Here is a 19,212-nt window from a genome sequence, read left to right as displayed (position 1 = left end):
CGTACCCCGTTTGCTGGTCTCTGATAGGAGTCCAAGATGGCGGATCCGTGCTGCGTTAGCTCGTAGGGGACCTCTGCATGAATCTCTCCTCGCTCTCCGTTCTCTGTCAGTTTTCTCACTCCATTTGGTGCTTGGCTGAGTTTTTTATCTCTTCATTTGATGTTTTAGGGTTACAGGATTGTTGTATTCTCTGTTCAGCTTAGTTTTTCGGATCTTTGCTGTGGAGATACGGCATGGTGCTTCTGCCTAGAGCGCCATTTTGCCGGAACTCCTAGAAGAAATGTTTTTAGAAGGTATTATCCTTAATGTTTTAGAACAAATGAGAAATTGTATTTCTTGTAAAGCAAATTAAGTGAAGGGAGCTGAACTTTCTAGTTAAAGGATATACAGTGAATCATTTGTAAAGTTTATTATTATTCAGTTCCTGCTAGTAAAGCAGAAGTCTGATTATTTTTTCATTTCTTAGTCGGGATTTTCTTGTGTCAAGTACTTAGTATATTAAAATGCTGTTGTAGTAAAATTATGATCATGATAGCTACCATTTATTGAGGGCTTACTGTGTTCTAAGTATGTCAAACATATTTATTTGTTTAATACTCACAATAATCCTATAAGGATTATTTTACAGAAGAGGAATCTGAAGCATGGAGAAGTGAACTGTCAGCTGTAAAGTTCTACAGGGGCCCATATGGGGACATTGGATCCCACCCCTGCCCCACAGTCAGCCAGGGAGAGAGGTGCTTAAAGCCACTATCAATTCTTCACCCATTTCCTTCCTGCCTAATATTAGACTCTCAGAAGCTATTTTATATACAGAATTCAACAGTAATAAGTTGTGGAAATATTTTTTTAATATTGATAATGCCACCATGTTATGGCAGATATTACTGTATGGATTATGTTAGTAGCCCAGGTGGCCCCATCCCAATCCAGCTCAGAAACACAAGGATAGCTTGATGCCACAGTAATATGTCTCCTCAGGGTCCCCTGAATGCCTGGAGACCCTCAGCTTTGCCTCACACTTCCTCTGGTTATTTCTTGGAGTCCCTACCATGTTCTTCAATGCAGGTCTTCTCCCTCACACCACCTCAGTGGCCAGTGAGAACAAAGTTCTTTCTGACCTGGTGGTCGCTCTGTGCTCCCATGGTTCCAGGACTGTAGTGTACTCTCAGATACAGTGGGATGAGGAAGATCTTTCCCCAGTTCATTGACAGTACTGCCACTTCTAAAGTCTTTCATGAGCGCATCTGCTATAGTTTCTAACCCTAACCAGTTTCTTCATCAGACCTGAGAACTAGTCCCTCCGGCTTACAGGAGTTGGTGTTTGAGAGCGGTAACCCTGTCTCCACCCTGCCATTCCTGCCAGCTGTCTCCTCCAGCATCTGAAACACACCATGTCTTCATCCATGCCAAATCTCAAAACCTCCCATGCTAGTCAACTCACAAATAAAGGTGCCTGAGGGAGACCAAGGGAGCCCTGGTGACACAGTGGTTAAGAGCTCGGCTGCTAACCAAAAGGTCGGCAGTTTGAACCCACCGGCCACTTTGCAGGAGGAAAATGTGGCAGTCTGCTTCCGTAAAGATTTATAGCCTTAGGAACCCTATGGGGCAATTCTACTGTGTCCTATAGGGTCGCTATGAGTCAGAATCAACTTGACGGCAATGGGTTTGGTTTTGGGTTTGGGAGGGTGTCTTAGTCATCTAGTGCTGCTATAACAGAAATACCACAAGTGGATGGCTTTAGCAAAGAGAAGTTTATTTCCTCACAGTCAAAGTAGGCTAAAAGTCCAAATTCAGGGTGTCAGCTCCAGGGGAAGTCTTTCTCTCTGTGTCGGCCTTCTCATCACTGTTCCCCTGGACTAGGAGCTCCTTGGCGCAGGGACCCCGGTCCAAAGGACGGCTCTGCTCCTGGCACTGCTTTCTTGATGGTATGAGGTCCCCCTGTCTCTCTGCTCACTTCTGTCTTTTATATCTTGCCTCAGGACACAATCCAGTCTTGTAGATCCAGTCCTGCCTTACTAACACAACTGCCACCCATCCTCCCTCATTAACATCATAGAGGCGGGTTTACAACCTACAGGAAAATCACACAGTACCAGGAATCATGGCCTAGCCAAACTGATACGCACATTTTTTGGGGACATAATTCAAACCGTGACAGAGGGAGACCAATTTGCCAACCCTGCAAACAGCTGTCCCTGAAGCCCAGTGTGGGTTTAGCAGGATATCCTGACTTAGAGGGAAATATGGAGCGTGGCAAGAGTACTGGTGTAGGGTCACAGTATTTGAACTAAATTTTAAAAATGATACCTTCCAACTCTCAAATTCTGAGATTCTGTGTTATGTATTTTTCAGCTTCTGAGGTCCAGTGATTTTATCTCAGCTGATATGTACATATGCCATGAACATATTAGGCAAAGAGACAGCTGTGTCCTCACCTCCCCAGTAGCTACAGCTGTCTACCTGACAAGCTTATTCTTGGGTGTGATAAATATGATTTTACTATTTTCAGTTACAAAGATTTTTAACGCCCAACCTATGAACTCAGATACTGGGAGTTTTCCTTTCCAAAGGGATATTATTTACACAGGATACTTTTTTCCCTTCAATTGGTTGAGAACTGCTGATCTCAACACTTTAGCAATATGAAGCTCCTCTGGGGATTTAGGGCTGGTGTGATCACTTATCCAACATGCTTCATTTCACCACTTCCCTTGTCAGATCCCCTTAATGAAATAACTGTGTTCCTGAAATTTGGCCATAAAAAATAATCTTTATTAGATAAATCATACTTCCTTGTTGAGCTACATTTTTAAATTAAGGATGCATTTGCATGGGGAAATAATTGTCCCCAAGAGTAAGTATAAATTATACTAACCACTCAATAAAACTTTCAAAATCACATATTTGAAGAAAACCTTTTTGGTTAGAAACATTGATAGTGATGATAGTTTTTTAAAGTCAGGAAATACAAATACTATGCTAGCAACAATTATCAGAAATGGCATTGTCTTGGCAATAGAGCCACATGAGAATTAGGTGAGCAACATGGAGTCCCTGAATGTTTATATTGAATTTAGCCTGTAGTTATGGGTCTATCAGTCAATCATTTAATCATATAAGAAGCTGATAAATCTCTAATATATGTAAACTATTTTTCTATGTGCCTCCAGAGCCAGAAATAGCCAAGACATGGTCTCTGCTCTCAAAAAACTTCAACTACATTGGAAAAACAAGACTAGTGCAAATAGCGCAAAACAACCATTAGAAAATGCTAATACCGTTGCAGGAACAGTGGATTGGACATCTACCGTCTTATAAGTTTCAGTTTCCTACATGAAAAATAAGAGAACTGATCTAACTCACTAATTCCCAAACTTGACTATTTTGGATAAGATTATAAAATATCCTCATCCCAGGAGATTCTGATGTAGTAGGTTTGGGTGAAACCTAGAAATATATATTTTCAACAAGTGTTTTAGGTAATTCTAGTGTAGTCAGACCATGTCCTAACATTAAGCGACTATTGAATTGTATAATAATTAATGTCCCTTTAAGTTCTTTTGTTCTTTTATGATTTTAAAGACTAGCTGAACTCTATGTGCAACAAGAATGCAGGACAGTTAGAGATCACTTAGAGTTAGGAAGTAAAGGGGAGTTTTTATGGAAGATATAGAATTTGAAAGATAGGTGGCATTTTACCTAGGTAGAGAGAAAAACATAGCCTTTTAGGTGATAGAAGCAGATGACGAAGAAGCAGTCATCATGTTTTACAAGATGAGAAATAGCATGGCCTGGCTTAAGAGTTGGGGTAGTGTTGGGATAGTGGTGTTGGTAATGATTATGGTGGCTAACACCTACAGACAATTTATCTTGTGTTACTCACTGTACCAACTACATTCCATATGTTCTTGTATTTCACCCTCCCAACAACCCTATGGAGTAGGTAATAGTGTTCTAATTGAACTATAAAGATTTAGGAAATGGTAGAGCTGAGGGGATAGCTAATTATCAAGTCATGAAACAAGAAGGTAGAGAATTGGGTTATCTGATCCAAACTTTTGCTCTTTATTATTATGATGTCTTGTTGCCTTCCTCATGGCACTAATGACTGATATATTTGGATGAGTAGATTGGGGATACTTTAATATGGAGGTCTTTGATAGCAAGGCAGTGGAGTTGGCATTTGATGTTACAGAAAATAAGGAGCTACTTTTAGTGTCTGAAGAGGTGCAATATGATTAAGGGGATATTTTAGGAAGATGAGTGTGTCAGTTCCACCCAAGGATGTATTTTCTTTAGAAAAAGAAGATAAGCTGTTGACCATGAAGAGTTTCTTTCCATCAGGTTATATCAGGTGATTTGCTTCTTCCCCACTGCTGTCTCTTAACCAAGAATTTCCTTTAGTACTTTAAAAATATGTTCTGTGGATCTGGTATTTCCCCTTCAATATTCTTCATAAGTTCTTCATACTAATGATAAAGCATTGATCATTCCTTAGCCAGAGCAGAAATATTGTTAAAGGAAATCATTCCTTGATCCGTTAACTATATTAATTCTAGGTTTTTTGTTTGTTTTTAAGCAGGACCTATAGAAATCTCATTTCTGATGGTCAAAGTTTAGTTTGTTATGTATATACAGATTGTCTTTCTCTCTGATTTTATCATGTATGCCTCTGTTGTTGTTAGGTGCCATTGAGTTGGTTCTGACTCATAGCAACCCTCTGTACAACAGAACAAAACACTGCCTGGTCCTGCACCATCTTCACAGTCATTGGTACATTTGAACCCATTGTTGTAGCCACCGTGTAATTCAGTTTCATTGAGAGTCTTCCTCTTTTTGGCTGACCCTCTACCAAGCATGATGTCCATCTCCAGGACTGGTCCTTCCTGATAACATGTCCAAAGTACATGAAACGAAGTCTAACCCTCTTCCCTTTTAAGGAGCATTCTGGTTGTACTTCTTCCAAGACAGATTTGTTTGTTCTTCTGATAATCCATAGTTTATTCAATATTCTTTGCCAACACCTTAATTCAAAGGCATCAATTCTTCTTCAGTCTTCTTTATTCGTTGTCTAGTTTTTGCGTGCATATGTGGTGATTGAAAATACCATGGCTTGAGTCAGGAGCATCTTAGTCCTCAAAGTGACATCTTTGCTTTTTAACACCTTAAAGAGGCCTTTTGCAGCAGATTTGCCCAATGCAATACATCTTTTGATTTCTTGACTGCTGCTTCAATGGGCATTGACTGTGGATCCAAGTAAATAAAATGAAATCCTTGACAACTTCAATATTTTCTCTGTTTATCATGATGTTGCTCATTGGTCCAGTTATGAGGATTTTTGTTTTCTTTATGTTGAGGTATAATCTATACTTAAGGCTGTAGTCTTTGATCTTCATCAGCAAGTGCTTCAAGTCCTCTTCACTTTCAGCAAGCAAGGTTGTGTTATCTGCATATCACAGGTTGTTAGTAAGTCTTCCTCCAATCCTGATGCTTCCTTCTTCATATAGTCCAGCTTCTCGAATTATTTGCTGAGCATACAGATTGAATAAGTATGGTGAAAGGATACAATGCTGACACACACCGTTTCTGTTTTTAAACCACGCAGTATCCACTTGTTCTGTTCAATCAACTGCCTCTTAGTCTATGTACAGGTTTTACACGAGCAAATTAAGTGTTCCGGAATTCTTATTCTTTGCAATGTTATCCATAATTTGTTATGATCCCCTCAGTCAAATGCCTTTTCATAGTCAATAAAACACACGTAAATCTCTTTCTAGTATTCTCTGTTTTTCAGCCAAGATCCATCTGACATTAGCAATGATATCCCTCATTCCACCTCCTCTTCTGAATCTGGCTTGAGTTTTTGGCAGTTCCCTGTAGATGTACTGCTGCAATCGTTTTTAAATTATATTCAGCAAAATTTTACTTGTGTGTGTGATACTAATGATATTAATGTATGCCTCCAGTTGAGAAAAAAAGAGTACGTGAGGACAAAGGAGAAAATAATGACAATGAAAGCTAAAATTTACAAAGCATTTTACTATATATAGTCACTGTTCACATGATTTACTCAGTTTGGTCAATAAGTACACTTATAATAATTGATGAGCAATGAGGTCAATGTGGTTTCTCTATAATTCTACATTTTGTGTGGAGAACACCTGATAGTATAATTAAGCCTCGTTGGCTTTTTGCAGGAGGACTCAGTGTAAATTCCCTCCCTCTAGTAATAGAATCCACCACCCATATGTCTGCCAATTTGTTATACTGTGGTGGCTTGCATGTTGCTATGATGCTGGCACTTATACCACCAGTATTTCAAATACCAGCTGGGTCACCCATGGTGGACAGGTTTCAGCAGAACTTCCAGACTAAGACAGACTAGGAAGAAAGGGCTGGTGATTTACTTCCAAAAACTAGCCAGTGAAAACCCTATGGATCATAGCAGAATAATGTCTGATATTGTGCTGGAAGATGAGCACCCTAAGTAGGAAGTCACTCAAAATACACAATGGCCGCAACAATAGACTCGAGCATACCAACAGTTGTGAAGATGGTGCAGGACCTGGCATTGTTTTATTCTGTTGTACATGGTGTTGTCACGAGTTGGAGCTGGCTCGATGAAACTAACAACAACAGAATACATGCCTTCCCAAATTCTTCAGACACCCACCCGAGTTCTCTCCCTAGTTAAGATCTCCTGACATTAACATACAAAATTGTTGTTGTTAGCTGCCATTTTATACAGACATCCAGGGCCAGATTAACCAGTAAGCAAGGTACCCTTCAGTTTACACTAAGCAAAGTACAGACAGGCTTAATTGTGTATACTTACTAATATGTAATGTGCGGTTTCACATGGGTTTCACCACATCATTGAGGTGGTGAAAAACAGGTGAAATTGGGCACTGCAGATTAGTGAGTAAGCAAAAGTAAGCCTGTTTGTACCTTACTTATTGGGTAATCCATCCCTGCGAGACATTAATTCATATATTTCCCTAGAAAACTTGATAAGTTCTTGATTTTGCTCACCCTAATATTTGTGAACTTGCATTTCAGTCTGACTGCAATTCTACCAACATATGTCTCCATTTGGATGTCCATGTAACAAAATCTCTAATCTCAACTGCATCACACAATAGCATGTTTGGACGGCAGAATGAAAACACACGTGTGGCCTTCCGTTCGCTAGAACAAGAGACCCAGAAAGCCTCCTGTCTCTTCATTTCCTCACATTGGTGGTATTGTACAGAATCACCCAGGAGACCTGAGGTCCTACCAGTCACTGCTCTGACACCGGAGCTCAATCCAGAAACAGCTGTGCAGAGCTAATTTATTTCCTAATGCTGCAGCACTGTTAATTTATAAATTACACTGGTAATTTGAGCTCTTATTAATTTCATATGGTGTAGGGCAAGCCTAATTAAAATATGACACCCATTGCCACACATATGTACCAAGGACTACCATTTAAAATTAATGGAAATATTAAGTGTAACATTGGTCTCCGAGATGCTCTGCACAGTAATTATAGCATTCTAGCAGGGAAAGAGCTGACAAATGTAGGCTGGAGTTTGGTACCAAATAAACAATGACAACATAAAAGGAACCACAAATGTGTCCGTTTATTTGAACCTCTTCTCCTTTACTGTTTCCCCCACCCTTTCTATAATCAAGGCAATTTTTTTTCCACAAAGAAGATGCTTAGAAAACAATAATAGTAAAGTCTACTGAGACAATTAGAAGTTTCTTACAAAGCTATGAGTCTCTGTGGGTTAATGCAGATTGTCCTCTCTATATCCTGAACTTTTAGGCTCTGTTTCTACTTATTGATATGTTCCTAGTTCTTCCTGTGACTTTAGTAACTCCTGCCTCCTTGCTATAATGGATATGGGTTGTTAATTTGCTCTTCTGTAAGTAATGGAGGCAAGAGAGTTTCTGAACATACATATTTTAGGTCCCATATAGCATGGAGATTCATGAGGAAATGCCAGGTTTGGCTTATTACTGGATGGTGGCATATAGCATGACCAAAGGATGGGGACAGCGGTGAAGAGACAGTGGGAAATCTTTACAAGATTTGTTGTTTGTTGTTATTGATACTGTCTTTATCTTCACAGAAATGGTGAACTTACCACCGTCACAGAACCAATAAAATTATAGCTGTCATTCCACAAGTCCACCTACAAACTTCTTTGTTTTATATTGTTTTCAAGCAGTTAACATGTTCATGCTCTGGATTAGCTGAAACATGTGGTGACATGGAGAGTTGTTAGGACCTGGAGGAAAATGTTCCTTTCCTCCCTTTCCCATGAGGCTTTTGATCCAGGGAAGACTCTGGGCCGCTGGTGTTACGGTGGCTCCGCTCTACCTGAAACTGCATCCAGGCAGATTGCACGATTAAAAACTAAAGCGACATGTGGGAGCACATGTGAGTTCTCGCAGTGCTCTCATGTCTGTGTGTTTTCATCTGTTTCTCTAAACAGCCTTGTGAGGTATCAGAACTGCATGTATACTCTGCCTATGCACCTCAATTGCCCTGGGCAGTCTCAACTTATGATTGTTCTCCAGAATAATTATTAATAGCACCCCCTTTTACTCTTAAAAGTATCCTAGTTTACATAATAAAGTGTATGGTCATCCTAATTATCCTGCCTTGACTACCTGATGAGTCAGAATATTCCTGGGATGTAAGCAGACAATTATTTTTGTTATTCATTGTCTTTAGGAAGGAAGCTAAGGCTCAGGGTTCCTGCAGGAGGGAAGTTTTGAATGTTGTTATCTCAGCTTAAATGTCATGGTCATCCCATAATTGCATGCTTGTGGCCAGACATCGAGTATGAAGTCCACTAGGTACATGGCCATTATTATTCATAAAACTGCATTAAAGAAATTGAGTCTCTGGATGATTAAGTGACAGAATAAGATTTGAAGCTGTGTCATCTTGCCTTAAATGTCTTGCTGTCTACATGCTGCCATGTGGCTAGGCATCGAGTGTGAACTCCTCTTTGTTGGTTTGCCATTAGGATCTTGTGCCCAAGAACAGTAGCATATGGACATTTAGCAAGTTGATTTCTGCCTGTCTAATTGATTGTTTAAATCTGAAGCAGAAATTCCATTTACTATATTTGCAGTTCCACTGCCTTTTGTGGTCTGTATGTGTACGAGCGTGTATGCATGTGTGCGTGTATGTATGGTGGTACTTCAAGGATGCAGTCACCAAGTCCACACTTAAAGGCTTAGTCTAACTGATACCTTGAGACCAGAAAGGGTTAATATTCGCCTCAGGTGCCATACTCAGGTCCCAGAGCTGGACTGCTCTGCAAGATCCGGGCGGTGTAAATGCCAACATTATTAATCACTTTTTGAAGCCCAGTGATTCTCTAGGCACTGTGCACAACTTCAGGCAGCAACGCAAACATTTCAGCTGGTCCACTAGGGAACAGATGAAAAGCTGATGGTGGAAGGGTAAGGAGAAGAGAAGGAGGAAGGAGGGCTGCCATCATTCCTAGGAGTCTGAACTTTGAAATGGCACAGTTCTCTGCAGATGTTAGCATTTTATACTTTATTTGCTAAGTTTATACCTTTGCTATTTGTCCTCCTATCTCACCAGATCTCTTTGCTTCTCCTACAGCGGTTGGCTTTGTGAGTGAGGATGAATACTTGGAAATCCAGGGCATCACTCGGGAGCAGTCGGGAGACTACGAGTGCAGTGCCTCCAATGACGTGTCTGCACCTGTGGTTCGGAGAGTGAAGGTCACTGTGAACTGTAAGTGGCCCGCTGCCCTGCGTGTGCCTGAGGCCGCCATGTTGCTGGGGCGGCAACAGGAGAGTGACTCCGCGGAGCCCGCTGCTGACTCAGGGTGCAAATGCATCACCATTTCCCTGCTCTGCTTCCAAGAGCAACAATTCCAGATTCTGGTTTTTGATACCTCTGATGTCATGGTGTCACATTAAAAAAAAAATCATAGCTGAAAGTAATTTAACATAATCCCAAATTTGACTTACATTGCTGGAAGCTCATGAAATGGTATCCAATGCATAATTTACATAAACTTGTCTTCAAATCCCAAATTCTCCCCTAATTCATTCACATTCTGCAGCTGTCCCCAAACCTCTCACACTCTAGGCCAGTTATTGCCATAAAAGGTACAAAAACCATGTGCTGGGCTGTAAAAAGGAAATATCGAAACTTCTACTTACGGTATATTAATTCGATCTTCTCCTTTAATAATCATATATGTTGATGCACATGGCATATGTATAATTTAAATATAAATAGATAAGCATTCATATATTAGGGCTATATCTCAAAATTTATTTTCTTACTAATTTTTGTTGTGTGCCATTGAATCAATTCCAACTCATAGCAACCCTATTTGACAGGGTAGGACTGCTTCATAGGGTCTCCTAGGCTGTAATCTTTACAGGAGCAGATCATTAGATCTTTTCTCCTCTGCAGCCTCTGGGTGGGTTCAAACCTCCAACCTTCAGTTAGCAGCTGAGTGCTTAACCATTGTGCCACCAGGGCTCCTTTTCTTACTAATAGAGGTACAGAATCCAAAAACTTTGGAGGCCACTGTTCTCAACCTCTCCTCCTTTATCAGCCATCCAAATTCCTTCTGATATCCAGCCTACTCAACTTTCCTCTGTCTCTTATTCTTTCCACTCTCAGTTCCTCTTTATGTATATTGACTCTGTTCTTTATGACATTCTAAAATTTCTTTCTCTGCTGTGCCCATTTCGTGAATTCTTACAACAGAATAGTGCCCAATTGCTAACCCTGCAAACAAGAAGCCTTTCCCCTTTTAAATGCGGGTGGGTGGAAGTAGGGAAAGGCTATTGTGCATACATCAATACTCATTCTTAATTATTTCCTGTTACATTTCAATATGTCCATTTCTGTTACAATTTTAGCCTAGTTAACATGAAGCACTTAAGTGAGGAAATAGGCCATGGGTTAGAGCACAATCACAGAAAACTTAAATGGGTATTACAATGCTACCTTTTTTTTATACCCTCTCCATTAAAAAAGGATCGCTGCTGGTGCAGTGGTTAAGTGCTTAACTGCTAAACCAAAAGGTCAGTGGTTTGAACCCACCAGCCACTCTGTGAAAGAAAAATGTGGCAGTCTGTTTCTGTAAAGATTACATCATTGGAAACCCCACGGGGTGGTTCTACTCTGTCCTACAGGTTGCTGTGAGTTGGAATCAACTCAAGGGCAATGGGTTATTGGATTAAATAAAAACAAACAAAAACAAGACTTAAGATGACTTACAGTTCATAAAGATTAACCTAAAGCATAAAGAAATGGAAGCAAAGGAAAGGCATATATAGGACAATAATCAAAAGCCAGTGATCAATCAGCACACAAAATGTGTATCACAAGGTTGCTAGCTGCAGGTCCAGAATTTGGCTTTGAGTTGTTAGAGTGAAGAAGAGAACATCATCTGATTTAAGATTTATGTCCAAGATTTAAAACCAAGTTAGTTTCTTGAGGGAAAAGAAAAGTTTCTCTTTGGGATCTCCACAAATAGTGCACTTTGAAATACAGTCAACTGTATCTTATACAGTATTCCTGCAATAAATAGATGAGCAAGTTTATTAAGCCTTTTTTTCATAATGTCCCCCAATGCAAACTGTTGGAATGTCATGGGCAGTTTGGTAAAGACTTCAGATGAATGCAGACCAAGTACGTGAGTCTAGTTTGGTCTAGCTTGATTAGGAGATCCATTTTAGAGTACCTAGAAAAATGACTGATCTGTACATCCTTCAGGCAATTCTCCCTGATTAGTATTTATTGCACCTGAGTTTTTGATGGGGCTTGAATAGTTTGAGGTTATACACTCTGGCAAGAACCTGGTGTGCGGAAATTAAAGGCTTCGACTGTCAGCCCATGGTTTGTAGAGTTGGTGGGTTGGCATCATCCTATGCAAGTTAAAGAGTTTAAACAGGAAGTATGCCAGCACACCTGGTCATTCCACCTCTGCACAGAGGGGGACAGAAGCAATGCATGCTAGAAAGACCAAGCTCTTGCTTTGAAAACAATGCAGGTACATTTTATAGTACTGAAGACAGTTTCATTCTCTGGCACACTTGTTTCACGATTTCACAGTGTGAGTAAGCAGAGGTAGGGCAGGGAGTGAAGACCAGAATCAGTGAGTGAAGCTGGCTCTTCATTCTTACATGCATTTGTACATGATATTGGATGTCTTCTTTTTGCAGATCCACCATACATTTCAGAAGCTAAGGGCACAGGTGTCCCTGTGGGACAAAAAGGGACACTGCAGTGTGAAGCCTCAGCAGTCCCCTCAGCAGAATTCCAGTGGTACAAGGACGACAAAAGGTAAAGAAAGGCTCCCTCCCTACTTCACCAGCAACAGAAAGCTTTGCCAGCTCCCAATTCCAGAGGGTTACACATGAGTTCCTGTAAAATCCTCTTCTGAATTCCTCTTGATTAAAAGAGGGGTGTGTGTTGGGGGGTGCATGCGAACAAATATGTTCCTAACGTTTCAGCTGTTTCTAATGTTGCCCTCCAGAATCATCATTTGCAACCAACAAGCCTGAAATAAAACTTTTTTTTTTTTTCAAGGAAAGCAAAATCTCAAGGGAAAGACCGCTAGGAATATTGTAAAGCCTGTGAATGCTTTGTAAGCCAAGAATATAACATGTAATGCCTGGAGCTATTTCTAACATATTCTGGAACTTGCATTAAGGGGTGAGTGCTGCTCTCCAGGCCTGGGAGTGGCTAAGCAGGTGGCTGAAGCTGTCAGTTCTCCAGCTCTGACCCAGACACTGTCAGCAGCAGGGGATTAGAGTCCCGGCCTGATTGAGCCCACCTTTGTGCCCAGGCTGTTCTTTCACTCTCCCTTCCTGCCTGTTGTTGCAGCCATCATCAGGGCAGATTATCATTACGAGGAGTTACAGAATGGCATGGCAGACAGGGCCCCACAGCTTCCTGCAGCCGGGCAACATGACAATCACTGTTATCAAAGAGCTATCTGAAGGTGCATGGGCACCAAACGACTGTGTGAGGGCTGTCTGTGTTCAGAACTGTTACATAAAAATGTGGGTGTGATGGGAGGATGCACAAAAGTCCAGAGGTATATGTGAGGTAGAGAAGGAAGAAGGAGTTAGAAAGTCTGGGTAGCTGAGAAAGAGAAACAGCAAAAATGGCAAATCTAAGAAGGAGAACAGCGAGAGAGGTTCTGGGCCGGAGTGGCCAACTATTGCCTCTGCTGTTCAGAATACCATCAGCGTGCTTTGGTTGTCTGTCCTCATGCGGCCTGCCAGACACCAAAAGTTCCTCTGGTCTGAACCGGTTGTTGAAGTTTGTTTAGCACCAAGCCATCTCGTCACCTAGTCCTTCAGAATGAGAAGCAGTGCTTTTTAGTTTTTAAGGGTAGACTCTGGCATCTTGTCAGTGAGGTGTGCCATATTCGTCTAGCCCATTTTACAGATGAAAGAAGTGAGGCAGAAGAAGGAAAAACAAACTCACAAAGAGGTAAGAAGAAATAAAGGCAGCTTTCCCTCTTCTTCTAACAAGTCAGAATCAAGCAGAAAGGAGGGGTACATTTCCAATAAATAAACATGCTTACCCTACTTAGAAAGCCTACTTCACCCCCTCACGCCTCAGGTGACACAATAGTTAAGTGCTCAGCTGCTAACCAAAAGGTAAGTGGTTTGAACCCACCAGAGGATCCACGGGAGAAAGACCAGGTGATCTGCTCCCATAAAGATTACAGTTTAGGAAACCTTATAGGGCAGGTCTACTCTGTTATATAGGGTCTCTGTGAGTCAGAATTGATGACACATAACCACACTGTACTAAGAGGAAAACTGGGGTGAGAAGGAAGAGAAATATATGTCGAGAGAGCCAACTGCAGGGTCAGTTCCTAAACCTTTAAGTGTCCATGTTAATCATCTCTAGCTTATCATTTTGATTCTTTATGGGGGAAATATACCAGCAAAATACAGGGAAAAGTAAGATCCTAAAACATACTGAGGAAAGTAGAGCATGCCACAGGCAGAGATGGCAAATGGTGAGGACAAGGAAGGGCCAGCTCTCCTTTTTGGCACAGCACTGTGGCTGCAGGGGAGCCTCTGGGTGGCACCAAAGTGAAGCTACTAAGTGTAAGTGAGAGGCTGGAGGTTCGAGTCCACCCAAAGGTGCCTTGGAAGAAAGGCCTAGCAAACTACTTCTGAAAAATCAGCCACTGAAAACCCTATGGAGTGCAGTTCTACTCTGAAACACATAGGGTCTTCATGAATCAGAATCAGCTCGATGGAAACTGGTCTGGTGGCTGTAGGAGGGGCAGCACTACCTGCCCTGTCCTCATTACCAGGGGGACTAGGTGAGACAGCATGACCACTGAGGGTCTGCAGACGCCCCTGACACGGGCACTTTGTCCCTCCTCTTTCTACTTCCCTTTGAGGGTGGCTCCTTCTCGCCCCTCCAGTTGATTTTTGTTGGCTTTCCATTTCATTTGCTGCTCCTTCATTTATCCATTCCTAGTCTTCTCTGTTCTGTGAATGGAGTTGTCTTTTCTCCTGGCACCCAGCTCAACAAGCGCGTCTCTGCCTCTGAGGTCCTTGTCACTGCCAGACATGCCTGTGCCACCGAGGCTAGCAGACAGGTGTCAGAGGGCACCTGTGTCTGCCCCAGGGGAGACAGCTTTAAGCCAGCTCACATGTCCTGTGAGAAGAGCAGACTTCAGAGGCAAACCAAAGGAGCCTGTCTGGTGGGGTCTGGGCAGTATTCTAAAAATTTAGGATAGAAGTCTTTTAGCTACACTCTAGCAAATTTACTCAACAACATGCCACTGTGTGTGTTATCCATCAAGGGGAGAGGAAAATGACATCCTGTACTTATAAGGGCCATCCCGCCGTGAGGCCATCAGCCAATGAAGAGTCTCCATGGTCATTAAGGGGCTGTAGCTGGTTGGAGTGTGGGGCTGGGGAAATGTCTGAGCATACCGAAAAAGAGAGTGAGTCATTCCAGGAGCTGCAAAGTGCTGCAAAGTCCTGCTGGCCACCCTATGCTGCTTTTAGCTAGAGATATTTCAGAGCTGTCAAGCTGGAACCTGCTGCAGGTAAGTGTCTCTCCCTACTGCAGAGTCTAAATCTAATTCACAGCTTGGTTCTGATGTGAAGACTGCCTCCCCAACCCATGAACGGTGTCAAGATGGCAAATGGGATCAGTATGATTCCTGGTGGAAGGGACATAGTGCTTCTCCAGACAGCACTCCCTACAGGATCCACATCTACATAACAAGCTGGGCATAGAAAGTGGCATCTGGCACCACAACCTGGTGTCATTGCTTTTGGACAGTGCTGAGCATTGTATGACATCAGTGGACGCCGGCCAGTTCACTGCCACAGCTTATGAGAGAGAGAGATGCTCTTACATAATGGAAAGTAAGTCAAGTCCCTCCAGCCAACCCTGTGACATCCCTGGAGACATAAATGTCCTGTGAGAACCCAAGTTAATCCAGGCCCTGGCTCTCTTTTCTGATCAAGGTTACCACAAGTTAATGGGGTGGGGAGAATCATTTTGTAGTCCTACAGCCGCAACACAGAGATGAAACCTTCAGATCCTGAGAAAGCAACTGCCCTCTATGTCTGAAACCTACTGTGACCCCACCGACAGACAGGAGTTCCCTGTGTTTCACTCCTATAGAAATATATTCTGTCAAATACATGTTCCAGTCTGCATCCAGCTTGACATCATTTACTGTCTGCATTCCCTGTTCCAGTCAGGTCCTGTACAGGCAACTCAGGTTTGTGACCATGTGCCTGATAGCCTTCATTTAGAGTATTAATCTTTCCTGTAGCATAGATCAGTTCTGGGCAAGGAAGACACATTGTTTCAAGGGAAGTAAAATGTTGTCTTTAAAGGCTGTTATCTGAAATAGGATGCACCAGAGCTTTCAGTAAGAAAAGAGTTGGTCTCGTAATTTCCATGTAGTCACACCTGTAATAGGAATTGCTGCTAACAACCTAACATGGAGGCTGTGCTTCTACCAGCCGTTAAAACAGATTTCCCCTTCCTCTGTCCATCTGCCCAGAAACGGAGGCTGTGTTTCTAATAAGTATATGTAGATTTTTCACCTGACTAATCATCTGTGGCATTTCTTCAGTGAATCCTATCACCAGTATCAGGCCCTTGTAACATATTGGGCTGCCATATTGAGCTCAGGAAGACTGTTCTGACCTTATAGAGTCACACTTTTAGGAACCTATAATCCCCCGAGACTGTTCTGCTATGATACTCCCGGAAGATCACCTCTCCCACGCCCTTCAGGTCCCCCTGATGTGAAAACGATCCCTGGTTCTTTTTGCATATTCATGGTCGAAAGTAAGGTATTATCTGTAGAATACCTCAAGATCTCAGGGGAAATATTGTTACCCAGGCGCTTGAAGGCAACTCTGGTGGTGTAGTGGTTAAGAGCTACGGCTGCTAACCAAAAGGTTGGCAGTTCAAATCCACCAGGCGCTCCTTGGAAACCATATGCGTCAGTTCTGCTCTGTCTTGTAGTGTTGCTATGAGTTGGAATCAACTTGATGGCAATGGGTTTTTTTTTTGTTGTTGTTGTTGTTGTTTTTCCTAGGTGCTTGGAGAACATTGTTCTTTCAATCCCCTCAGGTTACTCCTCTTTTTCTTTTTTTTTTTTTTAATTGTTGCAATTAAATGAAGTTTACATTTCAAGTTAGTCTCCCATACAGAAATTTTTTTTTTTACATACATTGTTATGAGACCCCAACTGCTCACCCCATTCTGCGACAGCACACTCCTCCCCTCCACCCCTGATTCCCCATGAACTTTGAACCAGCTCCTAACTCTCTCTGCCTTCTCATCTCACCTCTGGACAGAAGCTGCCCCTTTGGTCTCTTGTATCTACTTGACTAAGAGGCACATTCTTCACAAGTATCACTTTATGTCCCACAGTCCAGTCCAATCCCTGCCTGAAGACTTGGCCTCGGAAATTGTTTTAGTTCTGGGCTGATAGAGAGTCCAGGGGCCATGCCTTCCAGGGCGCCTCCAGTCTATCAGACCATTAAGTCTGATCTTCTTACTAGAATTTGAGTTCTGCATGCCATCGTTCTACTGCTCCATCAGGGACCCTCTGTTGTGTTCCCTGTCAGGAAGTTCATTGGTGGTAGCTGGGCACCATCTAGTTCTTCTGGTCTCAGGCTGATGAAGTGTCTGGTTTATGTGGCCCATTCTGTCTCTTGGGCTAATACTTTCCTTGTGTCTTTGGTGTTCTTCGTTCTCCTTTACTCCAAGTGGTTGGGTCCAATTGATGCATCCTAGATGGCCGCTTACAAGCTTTTAAGACCCCAGACACCACTCACCTAAGTAGGATGCAGAACATTTTCTTAATAAGCTTTGTTATGCCAATTGACATAGATGTACCCTGAAGGCATGGTCCCCAGACCCCGCATCCCTGCTACTCTGTCTCTCAAAGTATTTGATTGTATTGAGGAAACTTCTTAGCTTTGGTTTAGTCCAGTTGTGCTGGCTTCCCCTGTATTGTGTGCTGTCCTTCCCTTCACCTAAGATGATTCTTATCTTCTGTCTAGTTAGTGAATAACCCTCACCCTCCCTCTCCACCCCCGTAACCATCAAAGAATGGTTTCTTCTGTGTTTAAACCTTCTCTTGAGTTCTTATAATAGTGGTCTTATTTGTCCTTCTGTGACTGACTGAATTCACTCAGCATAATAAGTTTCAGCTTCCACCATGTTATACAATGTTTCACAGCTTCATCATTGTTCTTTATAGTTGCATAATATTCCATTGTGTGGATATACCGTAGTTTGTTTATCCATTTGTCCATTGATGGGCACCTAGGTTGCTTCCATCTTTTTGCTATTGTGAACAGTGCTGTGATGAACATGGGTGTGCATATATCTATTTGTGTGATGGCTCTTGTTTCTCTAGGATATATCCCAAGGAGCGGGACAGCTGGATTGAACGGTACCTCTATATCTAGCTTTTTAAGGAAGCACCAAATCAATTTCCAAAGTGGTTGTACCATTTTACATTCCTGCCAACAATGTATAAGCATTCCAGTCTCTCCACAAACTCTCCAGCATTTGTTATTTTGTGTTTTTTGGATTAATGCTAGCCTTCTTGGGGTGAGACGATATCTCATTGAAGTTTTGATCTGCATTTCTCTAATGGCTAATGATTGTGAGCATTTCTTCATGTGTCTGTTAGCTGCCTGAATATCTTCTTTGGTGAAGTGCCTGTTCATATTCTTTGCCCACTTTTTAATTGGGTTATTTGTCTCTTTGTTGTTGAGGTTTTGCAGTATCTTGTAGATTTTAGAGATTAAATGCTGATCAGATTTGTCTTAGCCAAAAATTTTTTCACAGTCTGTAGGTTGTCTTTTAACTCTTTTGGTGAAGTCTTTTGATGAGCATAAGTGTTTGATTTTTAGGAGTTGCCATTTATCTAGTCTCTCTTCTGGTGCTTGTACATTGTTGCTTATGGTTCATATTGTGTTTATGCCATGTATTAGGGCTCCTAGCCTTGTCCCCATCTTTTCTTCCACGATCTTTATTGTTTTCAATTTTGTATTTAAGTCTTTGATACATTTTGAGTTAGTTTTTGTACATGGTGTGAGGTATGGGTCTTGCTTCAGTTTTTTGCGTATAGATATCCAATTATGCCAGCACCATTTGTTAAAGAGACTGTCGTTTCCCCAATTAATGGACTTTGGGCCTTTGTCAAATATTAGCTGCTCATAGGTGGATGAATTTAGGCCTGGATTCTCAATTCTGTTCCATTGGTCTATGTATCTGTTGTTGTACCAGTACCAGGATGTCCTAACCACCGTGGAAGTATAATAGGTCCTAAAATCAGGTAGTGTAAGGCTTCTTACTTTGTTCTTCTTCTTGAGTAACGCTTTATTTATCTGGGGCCTCTTCCTTTTCCATATGAAGTTGGTGATTGTTTTTTCTCCATCTCATTAAAAGATGCTGGTGGAATTTGGATCGGGGTCACGTTATATCTGTAGATTGCTTTGGGTAGAATTGACATTTTCACTATGTTGAGTCTACCTATCTATGAGCAAGGTATATTTTTCCACTTATGCAGGTCTCTTTTAGTTTCTTGCAGTAGTGTCTTTTCTCTGTAAAGATCTTTTACATCTGTGGTTAGATTTATTCCTAAGTATTTTGTCTTCTTGGGGGTTATTGGCTAT

General features: G+C 41.8%; 1 protein-coding gene across 4 annotated transcripts in view; it reads left to right on the top strand.

Annotated features, from left to right (window-relative positions):
- LOC101359291 (neurotrimin) overlaps positions 1-19,212 on the top strand; it is a 1,230,303-nt gene that overhangs the window by 1,192,311 nt on the left and 18,780 nt on the right. For all 4 annotated transcript variants that reach the window (XM_004379317.1, XM_004379316.2, XM_023734042.1 and 1 more), the window contains exons 5-6: positions 9,638-9,772; positions 12,229-12,349. In XM_004379317.1, coding sequence (XP_004379374.1) covers positions 9,638-9,772; positions 12,229-12,349 — 256 coding nt within the window. The remainder of the gene's footprint in view (positions 1-9,637; positions 9,773-12,228; positions 12,350-19,212) is intronic.

This window comes from Trichechus manatus, unplaced genomic scaffold (assembly GCF_000243295.1).
Source record: "Trichechus manatus latirostris isolate Lorelei unplaced genomic scaffold, TriManLat1.0 scaffold00064, whole genome shotgun sequence".
Lineage (NCBI taxonomy): Eukaryota > Metazoa > Chordata > Mammalia > Sirenia > Trichechidae > Trichechus > Trichechus manatus.
This window is presented reverse-complemented; position numbering and strand designations above follow the sequence as displayed.